We start from the raw sequence: 20925 nt of genomic DNA, 5'->3' as shown, positions 1-20925 counted from the left end.
TGAATGAATGTGCCTGAAGAGAGATCCAAACAAGTACTCTCAGGAAACAAAGGAAGAGGTGATTTTAAAAATGAGCCCAAGAAGAGATTACAAAATCCTGCCTAGATGCTGGTTTGATGGGTGATTGTGATTATCACTGATCAGCTTCAGGTGATCTTGGTGTTTGTTATAACAGAGAAATTGCTGGGTTTTAATTGTTACCTCTTTGTTAGTATTTTTTAGTAAACTTTTGCTTAATTGATCTGGTCCTAGGAAATAACCCATTCTCTTTTGGCAGCCCAAGCATGAACCTCTCAGCATCTTCTGTGACCTCATGGCTGTGGACTTTGAGGAGATGTGTCACTGGCTCTGCCATCGGAAGCTGGCTACTGCCACGGAGACATACATCAAGCCCATCTCCAAGCTGCAGGCCACGAATGCCCGCGATGCATTGGCCAAGCACATCTATGCCAAGCTCTTTAACTGGATTGTAGATCATGTCAATCAGGTTCTCCATTCTGCTGTCAAACAGCACTCTTTTATCGGCGTGCTGGACATTTATGGGTAAGTGTATTTGGCTTAGTGGTCTGAGTGTTTCTTTCTAGAGACTATCTAGTAACTCTAAGTGGGTATTTGATTATGTTTCCTACTGGTGAGGAGAAGGGAAAATTAGAAGAGAATTTTTAAAAGTCTAATTTCATTTGCTAGTTTGCCTTCTCTGGGTACCCTTCTTTAATGTTAAAACCCTTCCTGTACATTTGCACTTTATGATGCCTTTTTCATTATCTGGTTCAGTTTTTCAAAAGAGTATGAAATTTCTATTCCCCATTCCTTTCTATGTGTATATAGACACTATGCATATGTGACCTGACAAGAGCAATGGCTTTATCGTAATTCTGATTGTTCCCTACTTGAGGATGAATATGCCGTCCAAAGCGTATACTGTTAGACACGTCCGTAAGCTGCAGCCTTTAAAAAATCTCTCTGCCACCTGGCTGATGTTTATCTGCTGGGTACATACTTCATGTTACTGAGTTACAAACCCTTATTTATCTTCACTGATGTGGAAAGAAAGTTTCACCATGTTGGGGAATTTCCTATTTCTTTCTTTCTGATTTGCACATTTTGAATATTTTTTTAAAGTTATTTCTTCCTTTTTCTCCTCTTCCCATATTACTTTTGGTTTTACAGATTTGAAACATTTGAGATAAATAGTTTTGAACAGTTCTGCATAAATTATGCAAATGAAAAACTACAGCAACAATTCAATATGGTAAGAATTTTCTTGCTTGAATAATATTCTACCAGAACTTATTCTCTCAAATTCCTAGTATGTGTTTAAAGTTTGGTTCCAGAAATGAAGTTGTGAATTACAATTATTATCTATGGTTTAAAACAGCTAAACTGCTGAGGAACTTAGGATTAGTAAATGCTGCAACCTTGGAAAGATGTTTATGGTCCAGATTGGATTCAAGGTCATCCTTGGATTGCTGTCTGAGAATAGTGAAAACTTGGTCCAAATAAATTGAGAGAGGGAAGCCGAAAAAGTGTGTTAAGTAGTAATATAGGGGGTGTAAAACTTTGATCCCAGGGATATCCTTCAGTTGGTCGTTCCCGAGGCTAACTATATGTGGAGTTATGACTATCTTAACTCTTACTTGCTATATTAGCAAGAGGTCAGAACAAGAAAGCCAGGACATATTCTCTTTTCAACATATATATCAATAAATCAATAGATAATGTTTCAAATGAATAAATAAAAAAAATAGCTGGTAAGCATATTCTTTAGAGGTAAATATCAGAAGAAATAGCTGAGGGAGTTAAAAATGGTCACTTCCAAGGAATGAGACTGGGGTTGGGGAGGGATAGGACAAGGGATTGTTGCTTGTCATCATAAAACCTTTAAACTATTTCATTTTCAAAAAATATTGCATGTACTTTGATAAAAATTTGGACCACCTTTATTTAGCAAATTAAGCTACTTAGTACAGTGAAATAATGTAGAGGTGATCTTAAAATCTTAGGCTTATGACTGTTTCTACAAGAATATGACTGGTGTATTTTGCATCTCTGCATAAGGAACATTAATAAAAACCTATCAGAGACTACATTGAGCTTTATTTTTTCTCAAGGTTTTCCTGAGTTTCTTAATATTTTAATCAATGGCACAGCCTTCTGTTCTTTCCCAGTATATTTTGGCACAAGGTGACTAGAAGTATAAGGAACCAGTGCCAGCCTTATTAAGGACTGGCTAATTTGTTTATTTCTCAAAGACCTCATATCTCTGCATGTGTGTTTCTGACTCTCTCCTTTCTCTTTCCCTCTTTCTGTCTCTATCCATCTGTTTCTCCTCTCTCTCTCTCTCTCTCTCTGTCTCACACACACACACACACACACACACACACACACACACACTGCATCTTAGCCTCTCTCTGCACAACTGCTCCACTCCCTCTTATCAGATGGCATATATTTTTCTTCTGTTCTGTATATATTTTGTCAACGTTTCTGCTTCCTCACTCACCTCACACTTGCTGTGAACCAAGCAGTGGTTGGAATGCTCCCATCCTCTTAGCTTGTTTAACTCTCATTCACCTTGACTTCTTTCAGCATCAGCTTCCACTGTTAATTGCCTGTTTCCTAGTTCTTATACCCGAGAAACAGAATTTGATTAACCCAGTTCATTCGTTCATCAGAGATCTCTGGCACTTGACTAGCTGTGACTAGGAGCCTGGGGTCTTACAATAAAGAATTTGGTGCTTAGGGCTGCCCCCTCAGCAGGGGCTGTGGGTAGGGCAGTGGGCAGGAGAAACATGGTGATTGGCAGGTTCAGTGCTTGGAGGCATTACCTTATCCACCAAGGATCTCTTGCCATATTGAACCTCATGCCCACCTGTCATTTTGGCAAATTGAGAATCGAAAATTTTTGAGGCCCCATGGATTTTGCCAAACTAAACATAGAGACTTGTATGAGAAACAGGCTCTAAAGTTTGGAGCAGTGTTTTTGTTGTCAATGTGGAAACTGCACTGCATGTAAATTAATGAATTTTAAAAAAGATAAGGCTCATTGTTTTGGAAATTATTGGTACCATCAGACAGGGCATCTTGCTGACACATGGTGCCCTATTTGCTTTCTCATTAATCAAAAGAACAGAAGAAATTTGCTTTCCAATTAACATGACATAAATATTCATATGGATGACACGTTTGGTTGTTGTTGTTTTTAACTAAAGCTTTTGCAGCTGGCTAGACTATAAATGCTGTAAATGAGCCAAGAGCAGCATTATAATAAGTGCAGAATAAAGTGGAAAAGTTCTAGATGCGTGAGGAGAGTAAAGCATCAGAAATCTTGGTAACCCCTAAGTTTCATGGGGTTTTGGGTTCTAGGAAATATATGTTGTCTGGTAATAGCCACAGAGGGCTTATCTTCCCAGAAAAGTTTCAAGATGTGTGAGATGAACCAAGGTGACAAAGGAGACAAGAAAGAAAGCAGAACCCTCCAAGAACAAATGAGTAGAGGTCATTAGCATCTGCAGAGACTAGAATTTATGGGTTGGCTTCATTGGCTGTGCAGCTTGAAGCAGGAGCTGTAGCAGTGGTTGGATTGCCCTTCCCTCCTGGACCAACTTAACTACCTTTCACTGAAGAACTCAGATCACACAGCCCTTCCTCAAGGAAGCCTTCCCTCGCCACCCTGTATCTAACCTGGATAAGGACTCCTGCTCTCATAGCTCGCCATTATTTTCCTCTGGAACATTATTACAGTTTGTAATTATATTTCTTGTGATTACTTGATTTCTGTTTCTCCCACTAGTCTTCAAAGTCCATGAGGGCAGAGCCCATGTCTACTTTGCTAATGGTATGCAGTGACTGGCGTAGGATAGTCAGTCAATACATATTTCTCCTAAATGCTTCAGCCATTGCTTCTCAATGGAGATGAGAAGCATTTAGCAGAAATAGCAATGGATTCATAGTGGTTGCAGCTGCTTGCAGATTTGGATGTAGAAGCCAGAAAAGTGAGCCGTAGATTCCCTGACTGTGGAGGATAATCAAGGCAGACACAAAAGACCAACTGTTAATCTAATTCTGAGACACATGAACTTCAACACCACAGTCCCTTAAGAGAATTACTTTGTTATGCTGTAAGCATCACCCAGAACGTTTCAGTAGTCTGGAGGGCATCCTCTCTGCATAGTTGTTCAAGGCCAGCTAAGGCATTTCTGTGCCCATGTGGTCAGCAGCACTGTGCAATAATTAAAGGGACCAAAAAGTATATAGTGCAGTTTGGGATATATATCAAAAAATCAAAAAGACTGCCATATTTATCAGCTATTTAAGTATTCACATACTTAGATTTTCTTGTTTGCCGAAAATCCTATATTGCTGAGGTTTTACTGTCTGTGATTTATATTTGCTTTCTTATTTTGTTCTTTGCATGTAAATCATGCTTCTCCAAGATTGTTGCTAGAAGCCATTGACTATCTCAAATTATGTTGGTATCCTTTTATAAGTGTTTCTTGACTAACATTATTTATGACAATGATGCAGTAATGCCAGTTTTTTCTTGTTCATTTCAGCATGTCTTCAAATTAGAACAAGAGGAATATATGAAAGAACAAATTCCATGGACACTCATAGATTTTTATGATAATCAGCCTTGCATTAATCTTATAGAATCTAAACTGGGCATTCTAGATTTGCTGGATGAGGAATGCAAAGTAAGTATGATTTTCTGATGTACTTAGTATATGAAAATTGATACATCAAGGTCAAATGGTAAATGGGTTTAAGCAGAGATTCACTAGTATACCATGAGGTGCCATGGTGGCAACAAGTGGAGGTCACCCTAACTTGCATTCTGAAGGGTCACTAGACCCAAAGAGTTCAAAATACATTTGAAACTAGGAGAATCTCCCTTCTCATTGGCATTAGATACAACTGCTACCAATTTTAGCCACTTTTATTATTGATATGCTTATATTTGGTACTTTCTGTTCAGTGGTATATGATATAGTTAAAGAAATGCAAGAAATTGTACAAAAGGCATTTTGAATAACAGTTCTAAATATCCATAATTTTAAAATTGACTAGTTGTTCTTTAGTACTGATATATATGGTGGAGAGGGAGTTTTAGCTTTAATATTTGAAGATGCAGCATGTGGAAAATATATCAGATCCCCAGCTTTACTGCTAACTGAGTTATCCTAGACAAATAACCTATCCTTTCTCTTAGTTGCTCTTTAATTTATATGCCATAAATTACAACTTAATGTAGGTTGATCCTCCTAAGCATCCAGATTTCCTGCAACATTAAGAATGCCAAGGCAAATACTGTATCTTTTCACGTATATGTAGAATATAAAAAATAAAACAAACAAATAAATGTAACAAAACAAAAAGAGCCTCACAGATACTAGAGAACAAACTAGTGGTTACCGTTGCGAAGATGGTTAGGGGGAAGGGCAAGATAGGTGAAGGCGGGATTAAGAGGAACAAACTACTAGCTATAAGATAAACAAGAGATACAAGGATGTTATGTACAGCACAGGGAATATAGCCAATATTTTATAATAACTTCACATGGAGTATAATCTATAAAAATATTGAATCACTATATTGTGCTGAAACTAATATAATATTATACGTCAACTATACTTCAGTAAACAAAAAGAATGCATGTAAAGGTGCTCAGCCTTGCTTGAAATTAAATAAAATGTAAATCAAAACAAAAATGGGATACTGCTTTTTACCTGTCAAATGAGTTTAAATTTGATAATACCAAATTGATATTTTTTTAACGATTTTTTTGATGTGGACCATTTTTAAAGTCTTTATTGAATTTGTTACAGTATTGCTTCTGTTTTATGTTTTGATTTTTTGGCCACAAGGCATGTGGGATCTTAGCTCCCCAGCCAGGGAACAAACCCGCACCCCCTACATTGGAAGGCAAGGTCTCAACCACTGGACCCCCAGGGAAGTCCCCCAGATTGACATTTATTGCATATATACTCTTGATGAAGGACATGAGTTAGTACAACATATTTTTGAGGAAATTTGGCAATATTTGTGAAGATTTTAAATACACATACCTTTTGACCCAGCTGTGGAACTGCTGAGAATTTACCTTATGAATATACTTACAAAAGTATTCAAGGTTTTTGTGTAAAAGGAGCCGTTGTGGCAGTTTTCATAATAATAAAAAATCAGTAACAACCTAGTGGCCATAAATACAAGAATGCTATTGTTAAGAAGAAAAAAAAATGCAAGGAGTTTATTGAATGATCCTATTTGTGTCCATGCCTTTAAAGACAGCAAGATAAAGAAATTGGTGGAAATGGTGAGAGGAGACTATTCTCTATTTTATAGAGAATAGTATAAATGAATTATATAAATGGCCCACTGTGTGCAAATGTTATTTTTATTTAACAAATTTTTAAAAATACATGATAGTCATGATATTTCATCTTTCATCTGTGAGGCTTTTGTTGCTTTAAAAGCATATCGAATATTTATTTGATGACCTCTGGTATAGGCAGGTTGAGTTGCTGAAGGTCTCAGTCATTGCTTTTCATTAGTCATTGGTTTGGGGCCTCTAAGAGAGAAATGTGGAAGGAATGAGTTCCTAAACTGGATGTAAAAGTTGTTAGGAAAGCCAAAACATGGTCTCTTAGTTGATGCATCAGAAGCGTCTCATAACAATATTCACCTTGTTTTCTTTCTTTTTTTTCCCCTGAATGTAGATGCCTAAAGGCACAGATGACACTTGGGCCCAAAAATTGTACAACACACATTTGAACAAATGTGCACTCTTTGAGAAGCCCCGTCTATCAAACAAAGCTTTCATCATCCAGCATTTTGCTGACAAAGTAAGGAAGTTTTATTATCTCTTTTCTTTTTGAATACTTAAGTTCAAAGAGGAAAAAAAAATCAATAGTCAGTAGATAGCATTTTTTTCTTTGCTGAGCTTGCATTCTTTAGCTCCGTTTAGGAAAAGTAAGCTTAAGTGTTGGCTTATTGTTTTTCTCTTTCTTTAACCTAAATGGAATTATATTAAGAAATAAATACATGTTTACAGTCCTCTATCTATAATTCTGAAATCCAAGAAACTCTGAAATCCATGTCTTTTCATAATTCATTTAGTGGCTAAGCCTGATTTTTGACCTGAACTAACATGAGGTTATTTATAGTCTTTATTTATCCCAGTTAGGCTGGATATTTATATATTTCAATGTAGAAATGTTAATATGTTTGATTACAGATTGCTGCCTCAGATTCTGCTAAAAGATTCTGAACCCAACGGTTTCAGAATAGAAACTGTGGACGTGTGTCACCCTCTGTGATTGATTCAGTGGGTCCCTACTAATGAGGCATGCAGACTTGCTGCTTCACAGGTTCTGTAGTCTACTCAGAAAATCTGGAGCTATGACACTAGTTTATATTTCCAGGAGGTTGTGGGGTAGCCTTCTGGTAAGCTTCCCATGGTCCCCTTTAGGAACGCTTTAGGAGGGTTTTCCGAGTCTGTCCTGCTCCTAGCTGGAGACCTTGGAATGGCTTCAGGGCCGCCTAAGGGCTTTGTGGTAAAGGCTGGGGACCCTGAGTGGTAGATGGCTGAAGTCTTCTAGAAGCAGGGAAAGTCCATTCTCATGTAGTTCTACTTACCGGATCATACAGTGTTTACCCAGCCTCCATCTACATCCATCGTCGCCGCTTCAGCTTTCTGCCAGACAGCCATTTGTTCCTTCTGACCCTCTCTCCCGCTTTCATCTCTTCTCTCCCAGAGGAGACTTACCCCTGCGGGAGGGTGAGCTAGGTTTGAAGGAAATACATTGGGTCAGCCTTAGGAGCTCTCTTTGGCCTGCATGAGAGAAGAGAACAGCTTCTTATGAGTCTGCTTACCCATGAACTGGGATGATCTTAGATCACAGTTAATCAGCACTGCCACTCTTCCCTAGGAAAAACAGTATTTAGGGAGTTTTACTCTAGAGTTAACATGCTTCTTACTAAGAATGGTACTAGTTTCTTAGAATAAAACTAATGATAACACTTCACTGAGAGCCCATCACGTAGCCTGAGCCTAATAAATATTTTTGTTGTTGATGACAATCATATCTATTCAAAAGTTTTACTAGCTAAGGAGATTTTCCCATGTGTTTTCAGGTGGAATACCAGTGTGAAGGCTTTCTGGAAAAGAATAAAGACACTGTTTTTGAAGAACAAATTAAAGTTCTTAAATCAAGCAAGGTAACCATGTATAGGCTTTCTCCAATCAGGATATATTCATTAAAATGTTTCTTACTTAAGCATTAGCTTTTTAACAGTAATAATAATTGTTCTAACAAAATCAGCTTTACTGTTAGTTTTCTATTTATCAATACATGTGTCAGATCCTGTTTTAAATGCCTTACAAGTGTTAACCCACCTAATCCTATGATGAGGTGATATTATCATTACTCCCATTTTACAGATGAGGGAACTGAGGCACAGAAACTTCATAGCTAGTAAGTTTTCAAGCCAAATTATTGATAAAACCCAGGCTGTTGAGCTCAGAGTCTGCACTCTTAACCACTATGCAGTGGTGTTTTATGTGAAATTTTTGCCTCCAAAGCAGTTCTAGGCTCTCTTGTGCCTTTGTGAGAGACCATGAGAGAAAACGTTTTGTTGTTGTTGTTGTTTTTGCCTGTGTCATTTTGAAGGGATGTGCTAGAGACATGGAGCATTCCATCCAAATAAAGATTGACCTCTGGATCACTGAGTGCAATTTCAGGTGTGGTCCAAAGCACTTTGAAATTATTCTTCTTAGGTATAGATACCGAACACTGCTTTCTAGTGGGAGCAGAATATTCCAGATTGCAAAGAACTATGATGGCTCTCTGAGGTTGATCCCAACCTCCACCCTTTGACTCTCTTCAGGAAAGTATGGGGAGGGGAGCACAGCTCACTTTCATCCTGTAGGGAGCAAACCAGAAAGCTGGTTACTTAATTTTACAAAGTAAATATTCAAATATTCAGTGAAAGACTAAAAATATTCATGTGAATTCTTCTGGATTTCTGACCGGCACTTTTTGTTTTTCTGGTTTATTCTAAGAAAATCCTTTTAACTTCAATGGAATGTTATATGAACATTTTGACTCTTGTTTTTGGAATAAAAACTTTTACTTTCAATTATTTTGATAATAGCAAGATCATATAAGGACCAAATTCCAGTTTTAACCCTCAGAAAATGATGAGTCTATAGTCTTAAGTGTCTGTGGAAAAATCATTTTTTCACTTATCCTCTTAAGCCCTGGACATTAATACTTTATACCTTATAGGAATGATGTATAAGAGAAATTTCTCTCACAGTGCCAATCCCTGAGTATTATTCAGTTAAAGATTATAAATCATTTTAGTTTATGAATACTGATGAAAACCCTGGAATTCTAGTGTTACTACTCTAAATAATTTAGCTGACACAGAACATTCACAGGTTCTCATTCCCCAGGCACCCATAATCTTTTTTTTTCTTTTTTTTTTTTTTGCGGTATGCGGGCCTCTCACTGTTGTGGCCTCTCCTGTTGCGGAGCACAGGCTCTGGACGCGCAGGCTCAGCGGCCATGGCTCACGGGCCTAGCCGCTCCGTGGCATGTGGGCTCTTCCCAGACCGGGGCACGAACCCATGTCCCCTGCATCGGCAGGTGGACTCTCAACCACTGCGCCACCAGGGAAGCCCACCCATAATCTTTTGTGTCTTTTTTCTGACCGGCTAGTAGTGGCTCCTTAATTTCCAGAAAGTAGCTATGCATTCTGAGGAATCATTTGGAGTGACTGCCAGTCTATATAGCACTGTTGCAGTTGGGTGAAGGTGGTGTGAGATTTACATAGCTTAAAGGCCTACACTGCTCCCAGTCAGCAGAAACCCAACCCAAGGGTATGAACTTTATGTTTTAATTTTTCTGCACCTGATAGGAAGCAAGTGTAACCTAGTGTTGATTTGTCCTCTAGGAAGTACTAATTTTAGAAGATCAGTATTTGTGTTATGTGTTTTCAACAGAATTATTTTTGTGGTAATACAGTGTGGGGTTCTGTTTGTGTGTATGTGTTTTGTCTTTTTTTTCTTTAATTTTGCAGCTTCTAGCCACTTTAAAAGGAATTAAGGTATAAAAAAAATTTAACAGAAGGTGTCTTAATTTATGTTTTCCCACCATAAAGAAATCTGTTGCTACATCAGATAACAGGAAGCACATAAGTAAATTGCAGCTTGATGAAATACTACTAAATTGCAACTCTATTAAATGTCATTAAAAAGAGTTATATCCCCTACTTTCCATGTTGCTAATTGATGAAGGGGAGCACAATTCATCTACTGAGTTTATGCCTCAAATCTCTCATCTGTAAAATAGAATCATGATAGTATCTACTTTCAGAGGTCGTTATGAAGATTAAATAGGTTGTATTAAGCTCAGAGCAGTGCTTCATGTATAAAAAGCTCTTAGTGAATAATGTTGTTGTTGTTACTGAGATGATTTCCCACATCTTTACGAAGCAGTTACTTGGATTCTTCTGTCTTCTTTAACACTCTTTCCTAGACATATAAGTTCAGTCTGAAGCAATTCAGAGCCCTATCTTAAGCATAGACAGATCAAAGAAACAAGATGGAATGTCTAGGCATATCTACCTACTTACATATTTGACTTTCTGTTTATCTGCCTTTCTCTCTTCAAATGAAGTTGGCATCCTCAGTCAGTGGGGAATGGCTAAATTTTTCAATGAATGATTTAAGAAAATTGGGAATTTAGCAAGGTAAACAGGTAAATGAGATAGGTAGAGGAATTAGGTAATAGCCACTTAACCACATATTTAGATGATATCATATCATAAAATGGTAAGTGCTATAAAGAAGGTAAAACAGGGGACTTCCCTGGTGGCACAGTGGTTGAGAATCTGCCTGCCAATGCAGGGGACACGGGTTCGAGCCCTGGTCTGGGAGGATCCCACATGCCGCAGAGCAACTGGGCCCGTGGGCCACAACTACTGAGCCTGCACATCTGGAGCCTGTGCTCTGCAACAGGAGAGGCCACGACAGTGAGAGACCCGCGCACCACGATGAAGAGTGGCACCTGCTCACCGCAACTGGAGAAAGCCCTCACACAGAAACGAAGACCCAACGCAGCCAAATAAATAAATAAAATGAATTTATATTAAAAAAAAGAGAGAAAGAAAGTAAAACAGGGTACCAAGCTAGAGAGTGACTAAGCTTGGGCAGAGGTGAGGTGCTCCACTAGCCACAGTGGTCAGGAAAGGCCTCTCTGAGAATGTGACATTTGGGCTGTACCCTGAATAATAGGAGACAGCTGTGTCAGTGGAAGAGCAAGTGAGTGCTGAGACTGTATAAGATGGTTGTGTTTGAGGTCCATAAAGAAGGCCAGTATGACTGGAGCATGGTAGGTGAGTAGGATGTGTAGGATGGGTAGACAGGGGCCACTTTCTGGAGGGAAGTGTGGTAAAGAGTATGGATTTTATTCCTGTTCCTGTGGAAAGTCTGAACAGTTTTCATATGGGGAATGATATGCTACTGTGTGGAGATATGGTGGGGGGGCTGGGGATAGGGGGGTAGTAATCTAGGGGACAGATAGTGGACTGAGATACTGAAATTATAGCAGTGGAAATGGCTTATGATTTGTGGGTAGAGTTGACTGGTCTTGTTGATGGTTTGAGTATGGAGAGTGAGAGAAGGAGAGAAATTGAAGATGACTTCTATGTTTTGGGCCTGAGATGCTGGATGGATAATGGTGCCACTTACTGAGGTGAAGACTTGTAAAAGATTAGGCTTCAAGAGAAAGAATCAAGAGTTCTGTCTTGGACTCATGGATATGGAGAACAGACTCATGGCTGCCAAGGGGGAGGGGGTTGGGGGAGGGATGGAGTGGGAGGTTGGAGTTAGCAGCTGTAAGCTACTATACATAGAATGGATAGACAACGGGGTCCCACTCTGTATAGCACAGGGAACTATATTCAGTATCCTTTGATAAACCATAATGGAAAAGAATATGCAAAAAAAGAATGTATGTGTATGTATAACTGAGTCGCTTTGCTGTTCAGTGGAAATTAGCACGACATTGCGGGTCAGCTATGCTTCAATTTAAAAAAAAAAGAGTTTTATCTTGGACATGTTTTGCCTGAGATGGCAATTAGATAGTTAAGTGGACATGCCATATAGGAAGTTGTAAATGAAAGTCAGCAGGTCAGAGGGAAAGTCAGAGTCAGTGATTTAAATTTGGTAGTCTTTAGAACTAGATGACATTTAAAGCAATAGGACTGGATAAGATTGCTTAGGGAGAACAAGTAGGTGAAAAATAGTAGAGAGTAAGGCATTCCAACTCCTAGAGACTGGCCTGAGGAAGAACCAGGGAAGAAGTCAGAAAAATGGCCCATGAGGAAGCAGGAATACTGCCTAAAGGAGAAATTGTAGAGTAGTTTCTAATATGACAATGTAAAATGTTCTCTCTCTTTTTTTTAAATGAAAACTCAATGTAGAGAATTTTAAATTTATAACTTGTATGAAGAGGAAGACACATATATATGCATCTATATGTGTGTATGTGTTCTGAACTCTCAACACTGAGTAGTTTTCTGGTAGATATTGTAGAACTTCAGTTAAATTGTAACGCTAGTGGTGAATATGATATTTCAACCCAGCTCTATTAACCATTTCACACAGAAGAGAGAAAAACAAAGTTTAGGTAGGCAGAGCTAATGTAGAGCTAGCAATTTACTTGGAAATGACAGAAGTGTGTAGATAGATCCTAGAGTCCTTGGCCTATTATCGAATAGCCTTACATCTTAACTCTGTGCTGAGTTTTCAAATCAAATCTATTAGGAACTCTTATTTTTCCCCTTTGTGATACAAGATAATGGTAAAACGTTCCCCTACCCCCACCCCCTGCCCTGCTTTGTAGCTAACCAAGCTATATGTATCCCGTAAAGCAAGGGATACATTCATTTGTGCAACAAGCAAACATTATTGGTATATCATGTATAACAATTTGTTATATACATCATGAATTATATCCTAAGTTACCCTTATAATTGATAGATACATTATACCAAATGAAATTAATTTTGTTTTTTAATGAAAGAACTCTCTTAAGAAAATTATTTCTTCTGGAGATATTCTAAGTTTATTAGATAAATAATTGTTGTTGCAGTTACACTTTGACTTATAAGAAGGATTTATTTTATGTATGTGGACTGTGTCACTATTGTAAAGATATGTACATATATCAAAATGTTACTGTCGATTAGTTTGAAGTCTCTTTTGTTCCGTAAAATGTCTTCCAACCACATTAACTTATACTATCCACCCATTTATTAACTACCAGATCTTTTAATAGCCTTTCATTTTGTTATCCTGGTAGAACACAAAATTGATTGCAGGAATTATGCAGTCATGCAAAACTTACAGGATACGGGCAGGGTTTCCTTTTACTTTTTTCCCCAATAATCCACATTACTTTCTAAAAATTACTATTCATGCTTTTTACAAATCTTATTAAATTGTAGAACTAGTTCATGACACCCTTCCTGATGAGATTTTCAGTGATATTTTTTAGTTGGTACTCACCATTTGAGTTAGTGGGTAGACAGATGAAGCATAATGATAAAACATTTGGTGGAACTGATGTAATAAGACTTTCAATTAGTATTTTGCTCATAAAATAATTATCGTTTAAAACCAGTAAAATGGTTAGAGCGGCCATTTCCTGTGGATTAAGATTTCAAGTCTCAGTGGAGTAGTTTTGATTTTGTTTTCCCCCAAATAAGGTTGTAGAATTACTGCATTTTTCCATCTATATTTTTGTAGCATTGATGTCACCTCTCTCTCATATTTTTGGCTCCTAACACAGATATTGATTATTTCTGGAATGTGACTCTGAAAGGGGTTACTTAAGGAAGGGAATCACTATGGATTGCAAATCATCATAGTGTTTCTGTGAAGATTTCTAATTGAGTTTGGGTTTAGAGTGTGATTTCCTTTTACTGTTTTTGACTCAGTTTAAGATGCTACCAGAATTATTTCAAGATGATGAGAAGGCCATCAGTCCAAGCTCAGCCACCTCTTCAGGGCGCACACTCCTCGCCCGCACTCCTGCAAAGCCCACCAAAGGCAGACCAGGCCAGGCAGCCAAAGAGCACAAGAAAACGGTGGGGCACCAGGTGAGTTCAGGGAACCGCTGCTGCAGTGCTACTTCCCCTCTGGCTCAGCTGGAGCCTCAGGTCTTCCTTTGTCAGCCTCCCAGGTGGGGTCCTCAGGTGAGGAGAGGCTTGAGCTTTCACTGTGAGAACACAGAACACTGTCCACTCATACTTCTCCCCTCCTAACATAGACCTGTAACTCTGCTTAAGCATTTCCCAAAATAATTTTCTCTACATTTTAATTATTCTAGTACATATCCTCCCTCACAAACCACTGCTGCCTTTGTTTTGTTCTCTGGCTGTTTCCTCTCTGGATTTGTACAGCTCCTTCAGCCCAGGAACAGTGCCCTCTGCTTTCTTTGATGTTTTATGCATTATGGGGACTGGAAACATGACACACATGCTTAGTGCCTGAACTAGGGCTGGGGGCTTTGGGCAGGAGGCTCAGTGCTAGTCAGCTTGTTTTCCTGAGCAGATAGGAAGCAGGGCCTGGCACTGGTCCACAGTCCCCAGTCTGATCCCATGTCCCTAAAGGTAACCCCACCCTGGCTGTACTCTTCCATCCTCTGCCCACCCCCATTTCCTATACTCTTTTAAGTCATCTGCTACTTTTTTCAGTATCATACAACAAAATTCCTACTGTACATGATTACATGACCTTAATATCTTTAAAGCAAGCATATATTTTTAGTCAAAGTTTTAAGTGTACAACAGAAAGCTACAGAAATCTATATTAAAAGGGTGGGTGGAAGAATGAACTCTATTGTAATGATGATAATGATGTGTGATAATGATGTGTCTAAGTAGGTTCATCAACTGTAACACATGTACCACTGTGGTGGGGAATGTTGATAATGGAGGAGGCCATGCCTGTGCCAGGGTAGGGGGTATGGGGGACATCTCTGTACCTTCTGTTTGATTTTGCTGTGAACCTAAAACTGCTCTAAGAAAATAAAGTCTGTTTTAAAGCGGGGGGGGAGTGGTGGTGGGAGGAGCGAGAATATCTGTTTAGCAGAGTGAGCATGTAAATGGTAGGGTTTAAGCAAATTTGAACCAAAAACCCTAGCAGCTCCACTGTTGAGGGCTGATCAGGTTCACAGGTGGCAAAGTCATCTCCACTAGTGTCATTCGAAGAAAATTTTCAGTTGTTTTATGTCATCTTTGACTTTGACAAAACCTTGATGCCCCTTTCTGCTCTTTTTCATGCAGTTCCGAAACTCCCTTCACCTGCTTATGGAGACTCTGAATGCCACTACCCCTCACTACGTGCGCTGTATTAAGCCTAACGACTTCAAGTTCCCATTCACGTAAGTATTTCTCAACTGCTGAATTTAAAGTATCCATATCTCATAAGGATTGCCAAACCAGCAGCAGGGAAAAAATACTTAGGTAAATCTTCATGTCTTGTAGAGGGAACAACTAGTTAGTAGAACTTTTTCAGTTTTTGTTCCCTTTTAAGAACGTGAAAACACGGAATTCCCTGGTGGTCCAGTGGTTAGGACTCCACGCTTCCACTGCCGGGGACCCGGGTTCCATCCTTGGTCGGATCAGGGAACTAAGATCCCACAAAGCCTCACGACGTGGCCAAAAAAAAAAAAAATGTGAGAACAAATTAGTAGTTGGCCTTCTGATGATTTTAAAAGTTGAGATCAATCACACATTTCTAGTACTATTTTCTATTTGTAATTTACTTCATTTCAAGATCTTTTTGGTTAATCTGGGCTTTAGTTAAAACCAGAGCTGGGTGAGATAACGTTGCTTTGGCAAAGGCTCACAATCATCCCTGCTACTTTTCAACTGTTGAAACTATCAGAGAATGTCTACTTTTACCAAACATCTTGTCCTATGTCAAATACCATTCGTGAGAGGAAGTTTTTTCCAAAACGGAAATATTTCTCTAATTTTGAAAGTAATGCATGCACATTATAAAAACAATTTTTAGGAAATATAAAGTAGTGTAAAAATAAATGAAAGAGCATTTCATTATGCCCAGAGAGATAATAAGTATTAACTGGCATAGATCCTTCTTGATCATTCCTTCCCTGCTATGTGTGTGTGTGTGTGTGTGTGTGTGTGTGTGTGTGTGAGAGAGAGAGAGAGAGAGAGAGAGAGAGAGAGAGAAAGAGAAAGAGAGAGAGATTAATAAAATGGAAGGGATCATGCTGTAATTGTTGTTTTGTATCTGCTTTCAACTTATGGGTGTTTTCCGTGTTAGTAAATACAAATCCACATCATCATTTTAATGGCTACGTCATATGCCATTATATACACATACCACCATTCTTTTAAATTATTCCCTATTGATGGCCATTTGGGTTATTCCTAGGGCTATGATAAACATCTTTTGCCAAACATTTTTGTATATTTGCCTGATTATCTCCTTAGAATAATGTATTTCTAGAAGTGGAACTTGTGGGTCAGAGATTAGGCACACTTACCAAAGGCTGTAATAACTCGCACTCCGCAGTGTGTGCGTGCTCCTTTACCTACACCCATGGCAGTCTTGCCCTTGGAGAGTCGGCCTTAGACTGCAGGGCACTTCTCAAAGACTGTTGTATTCTTCTCATTGCCAAGAAGCCCTTTCTGGAGGAAGTGAGAAGCTGCAAGAAGCTGCCACGCCCTGGGTGACTTTCCTGGACAGCCCTAGGGGCCATTACCTTCTGTCAGCCAACCGTATCTCCCATCACCAACAAAACACTTGAGAAGATAGCACAGCAGAAGCCTCAGATAGGTCACTCAGGGCTTAACCGGGGGGCAAGAGGAATCATCATCCCGTAAGAAGCAGGCCTTGCTACTTCTTCTTTTAGTGTCAATTTAACATTAAGGTGCCGTTTATCTAGAGTGAAATACACATAAGATATAATATAAAATATTTTTCACTGACATGGACACTATTAATGCTTAGTATGTATACACTGAGTTGAATAGCTTTTAGAACACCAATAATTTTTTAAAAATACCTGAATGGGGCATATTTAATTTGTTCTTCTTGTTAGAGAAATCTCCAGGGCTGGCCAGTCTTTATTCCAGGGGAGCTCTGCATGGTGAACTAAAGAGTTATGAGAACAGCTAGTCAGGCCAAGGCATGTAATGAGCATGGCACAGTGCAGAGGAGTTTGGGCTTTTTAAATATGTTTAATGGCATTTCTTATAAGTTTGTGATATGTATTTTTACTGCTAATGGTCTCTTCCCCTCTCTTACATGGAGTTTTCCATTTTGATCACTGTTCCAACTTTTGAATTTTTTTTTCTAATTTATCCATTTGGCTCTTTACAAAAGAATTCAGTCTCTGGACTGAGGAAAATAGTTTGTGGCTAGAGCCACGCTTCTTTGTGTATTAATGATTTCCATTTTTACACATAGGTTTGATGAGAAGAGGGCAGTACAGCAGCTGAGAGCGTGCGGTGTCCTGGAAACCATCCGAATCAGCGCAGCAGGTTTCCCCTCTCGGTGGGCTTGACATTTTTCAAATATAAGGGATCCTAAAGGGGGAGGTTCCTGCTTCTTTAAATAAGCTGACATGAGTTTCTTTTTATAGGTGGACTTACCAAGAATTTTTCAGCCGCTACCGTGTCCTAATGAAGCAAAAAGATGTGCTAAGTGAGAGAAAACAAACATGCAAGAATGTTTTAGAGAAACTGATACTGGTAAGAAAGATTTTTCACTTACCTTTATCAGAACAGATGTTTGCCAAAGACCTTGTGATTGTAACCTGTGAATGTCCTAGGAGTATCCATATACCACTAATCCAGGTTATTCAGGGGTGGAAGGGTGGAAAGGCACACTGTCTTGGAGGTCAAGGCTCCCTGTCTTTACGATGGAAGGACTGGTGAAGATGAGGTCCAGTATCAAGAAACAGGATGGTGAGGCCTGGACCCAGACTTGAGACACATTCTTTTTAGAGTTTGATCATTTTCAATAAAAATTTACCAAGTACTAAATTTTTTTTTTTTTTTTTTTTTTTTTTGCGGTACGCGGGCCTCTCACTGTTGTGGCCTCTACCGTTGCGGAGCACAGGCTCCGGATGCGCAGGCTCAGCGGCCATGGCTCACAGGCCCAGCCGCTCTGCAGCATGTGGGATCTTCCCGGACTGGGGCACGAACCCGTGTCCCCTGCATCTGCAGGCGGACTCTCAACCACTGCGCCACCAGGGAAGCCCCCAAGTACTAAATTTTTATTGAAAATTACTTATGACAGACACCAGGCCAGATGCTGTGTGATTAAGAAAAATAAGTCTTGTCCTCAGGTGACATAGTGTGTCTTGGAAATTAATGCATTTTAAAGATAAGTATAATATACCTTAGTGTCTGTCAAGTGCTGAGTGAGTGAGACAAGAAATCAACGGAAGACAGAGCCACATCTGTTGTGGGAAGGAGGAACTATTTCATGGAAGACATGTACTTTGAGTCAGGCTCTGAAGAGTGGGTAAGATTGTATAAAGTGGAAGCAGACTGTCCTAATAGGGAGCAAGGAGCAAAAAGCATAGTTTTCTCAAAAAGCAGTTAGAGTCAGATTTTTGTTTTTGCTTTTGCAGTAAAAAAAAAATGGTGCGTGGGACAGTAGGGAATTGGTTAGGAAATGTGGGTTGGTGTTTGAAGAGACTTGCATACCAAGCTAAGGCGTTCGCAGACTTTAGAATGCATCAGAGTCAGCTTCAGGGCTTGTTAAACTACAGAGTGCTGGGCCCCACCCCTAGAACATCTGATTTGGTAGGTCTGGGATGTGTCCAATAATGTGCATTTCTAACAAGTTCCCAGGTGATGCCGATGCTGGTTTGAGGACTACATTTTGATAACCACTGATGTAGGTTGTAGAGAATTTAAGACTCATGAGATGCTGTTTAAAGAATATTTTCACTTATTTGACACTAGATTGGATGGATTACCTCACTTTGAAGTAATTACTCATAATTATTAGCTATTAACTAGATGTAATATCTCTTGTTTGGTGATAATAACTTTATTTTTCTTGAAAGCACTTAGGCCACTTTCCTGGTAATGTGTAAAAGAATCTGATACATTTTGAATCTGGCCTAATCCTTTCTAGGGAATGGAGAGCAGAAAGTAGGGACAGCCTCCTCCCCCAGCCTGCTCCCCCCTGGGCTTGGGGCCACAAGGTAAAGGAGTGCAGGCTTGGGGGCGAGGGAGGGAGAGCTGAGATGAAATGGGGCAGGGAGGAGACAGGGAGAGGGAACCACTTTCTAGCTCTTCCAGCTAGCCTCCTTTGCAAACTTTATCGATTTAAACTGAAACAGTTTTAGATATATGTGGAGATTTCTGATTTTCTGTTTTCATGTACAAGATAGGAAATATTTGCTTATAGTGAAAAGTGATTTTCTCTGTTTTCACTTAGAATTTCAGATCACAGTATTGATTATTATAAATAAATTCTACTCTTCTTTTGATACAAGATGGTTAATAACTTGCATGCTTCTAGATAAGTTGGATCAGAATATAATAGACCAAAAATAGCATGCATATATATCTGTGTTTACTGCTCAACTTTGTTTATAATCAGAAGTCAATGAGCATTATAAATGATTATATTTTTGTAAAAGGAGTTTTGAAATTTGTAGGAAGATTTGCTGTTGATAAAACCAAGAGATAACTGTTGAGAAACTTAATTCTTAACATGAATATGCAAGATTTTTTATCTTTTAGTTTTTATTTTGTGTGCATTACTTCCTGCCTTTTTCTTCATATTGGTGTTTTTGTCCCTTCAGCTTTCTCATGGAACACACAGCCCGATGTAATCCTTACAGCCTGGGTCAGTCAGAGGGAGTGTCAGCATCTCCATTTCCTTGAGATATTTAAAATACAAACAAGCAAATAGTAGCTGCCTATAACCCACAACCAAGTTTTGGGCCTCAGATAATAATTCCAGGTAGAATAATTCTGGAAAATAACTCTTAAACTGCAGTTTTCCTTAAAGTCCCTTCTATTTGCTCAACTTGCATAGGATCAAAAAGCTGGCTCCATTAGTTAATTGTGATGCAGCCCAAGTTTTAGCTAATAGTTTCATCCCTTTACTGATTCTGCTTTTAGACATATATTTTCTCTTTAAAGTTCATTTATCTAGTCATCATTTCTACTTCTGAGTATACAGTTTCTTCCAAAAACAGGACAAGGACAAATACCAGTTTGGGAAGACAAAGATCTTTTTCCGTGCCGGTCAAGTGGCCTATCTGGAAAAATTGAGGGCAGACAAGTTGAGGGCTGCCTGCATCCGGATCCAGAAGACGATCCGAGGGTGGCTGCTGCGGAAGAAGTTCCTGCGCATGCGCAAGGCTGCCGTCACTGTGCAGAGATACGTGCGAGGCCACCAGGCCCGATGGTAGGTCTCCTGGCGGCATGTCCACTCTGCCTTACGGACAGCGAAGATTGGCGAGCTCATCTGATTGATTGTCCAAACTAGGAGTTTTGAGTGGTCACCCTACCTGAGAAGGCAGCACCTTACCTCTTCTTAGGTCCAAGGAATTATCTCATAAGACAGTTAAATAGAATAAAATTTCACTCACCTTTATGAATGATTCAGATTGAACCTCAAAAAAATAATTACAAATTACTGCCTACTCATGTCCTCAGTATTTATTTTTTATACATTTATATGGGCTTGAAGAAATCATCTGTAAATTAGAACAGTCATGAATATAACTAGTTAATAATGACTCTATTGAGGAGTTTTGGGGAGCAGTTAGCTGAGAAGGTGTAGAAGAGAGTTACACTTACGTGTGATTACATATTAGGATAATTTTAATTTAGAGATATCAAAAG

General features: G+C 39.0%; 1 protein-coding gene across 1 annotated transcript in view; it reads left to right on the top strand.

The window, feature by feature from the left end:
• Positions 1-20925, top strand: part of MYO5A (myosin VA) — a gene marked incomplete at both ends in the record, with an annotated part of 187086 nt that overhangs the window by 103574 nt on the left and 62587 nt on the right. Inside the window, 10 exons of the mRNA XM_079699077.1 lie at positions 278-543; positions 1171-1252; positions 4557-4697; positions 6720-6845; positions 8137-8220; positions 14011-14172; positions 15361-15458; positions 17516-17602; positions 17691-17799; positions 20274-20485. Of these exons, the coding sequence (XP_079555203.1) occupies positions 278-543; positions 1171-1252; positions 4557-4697; positions 6720-6845; positions 8137-8220; positions 14011-14172; positions 15361-15458; positions 17516-17602; positions 17691-17799; positions 20274-20485 (1367 nt within the window). The remainder of the gene's footprint in view (positions 1-277; positions 544-1170; positions 1253-4556; positions 4698-6719; positions 6846-8136; positions 8221-14010; positions 14173-15360; positions 15459-17515; positions 17603-17690; positions 17800-20273; positions 20486-20925) is intronic.

This window comes from Hyperoodon ampullatus (assembly GCF_949752795.1).
Source record: "Hyperoodon ampullatus genome assembly, chromosome: 3".
Lineage (NCBI taxonomy): Eukaryota > Metazoa > Chordata > Mammalia > Artiodactyla > Ziphiidae > Hyperoodon > Hyperoodon ampullatus.
Note: the sequence above shows the minus strand (reverse complement) of the source record. Positions and strands in the feature narration are given on the sequence as shown.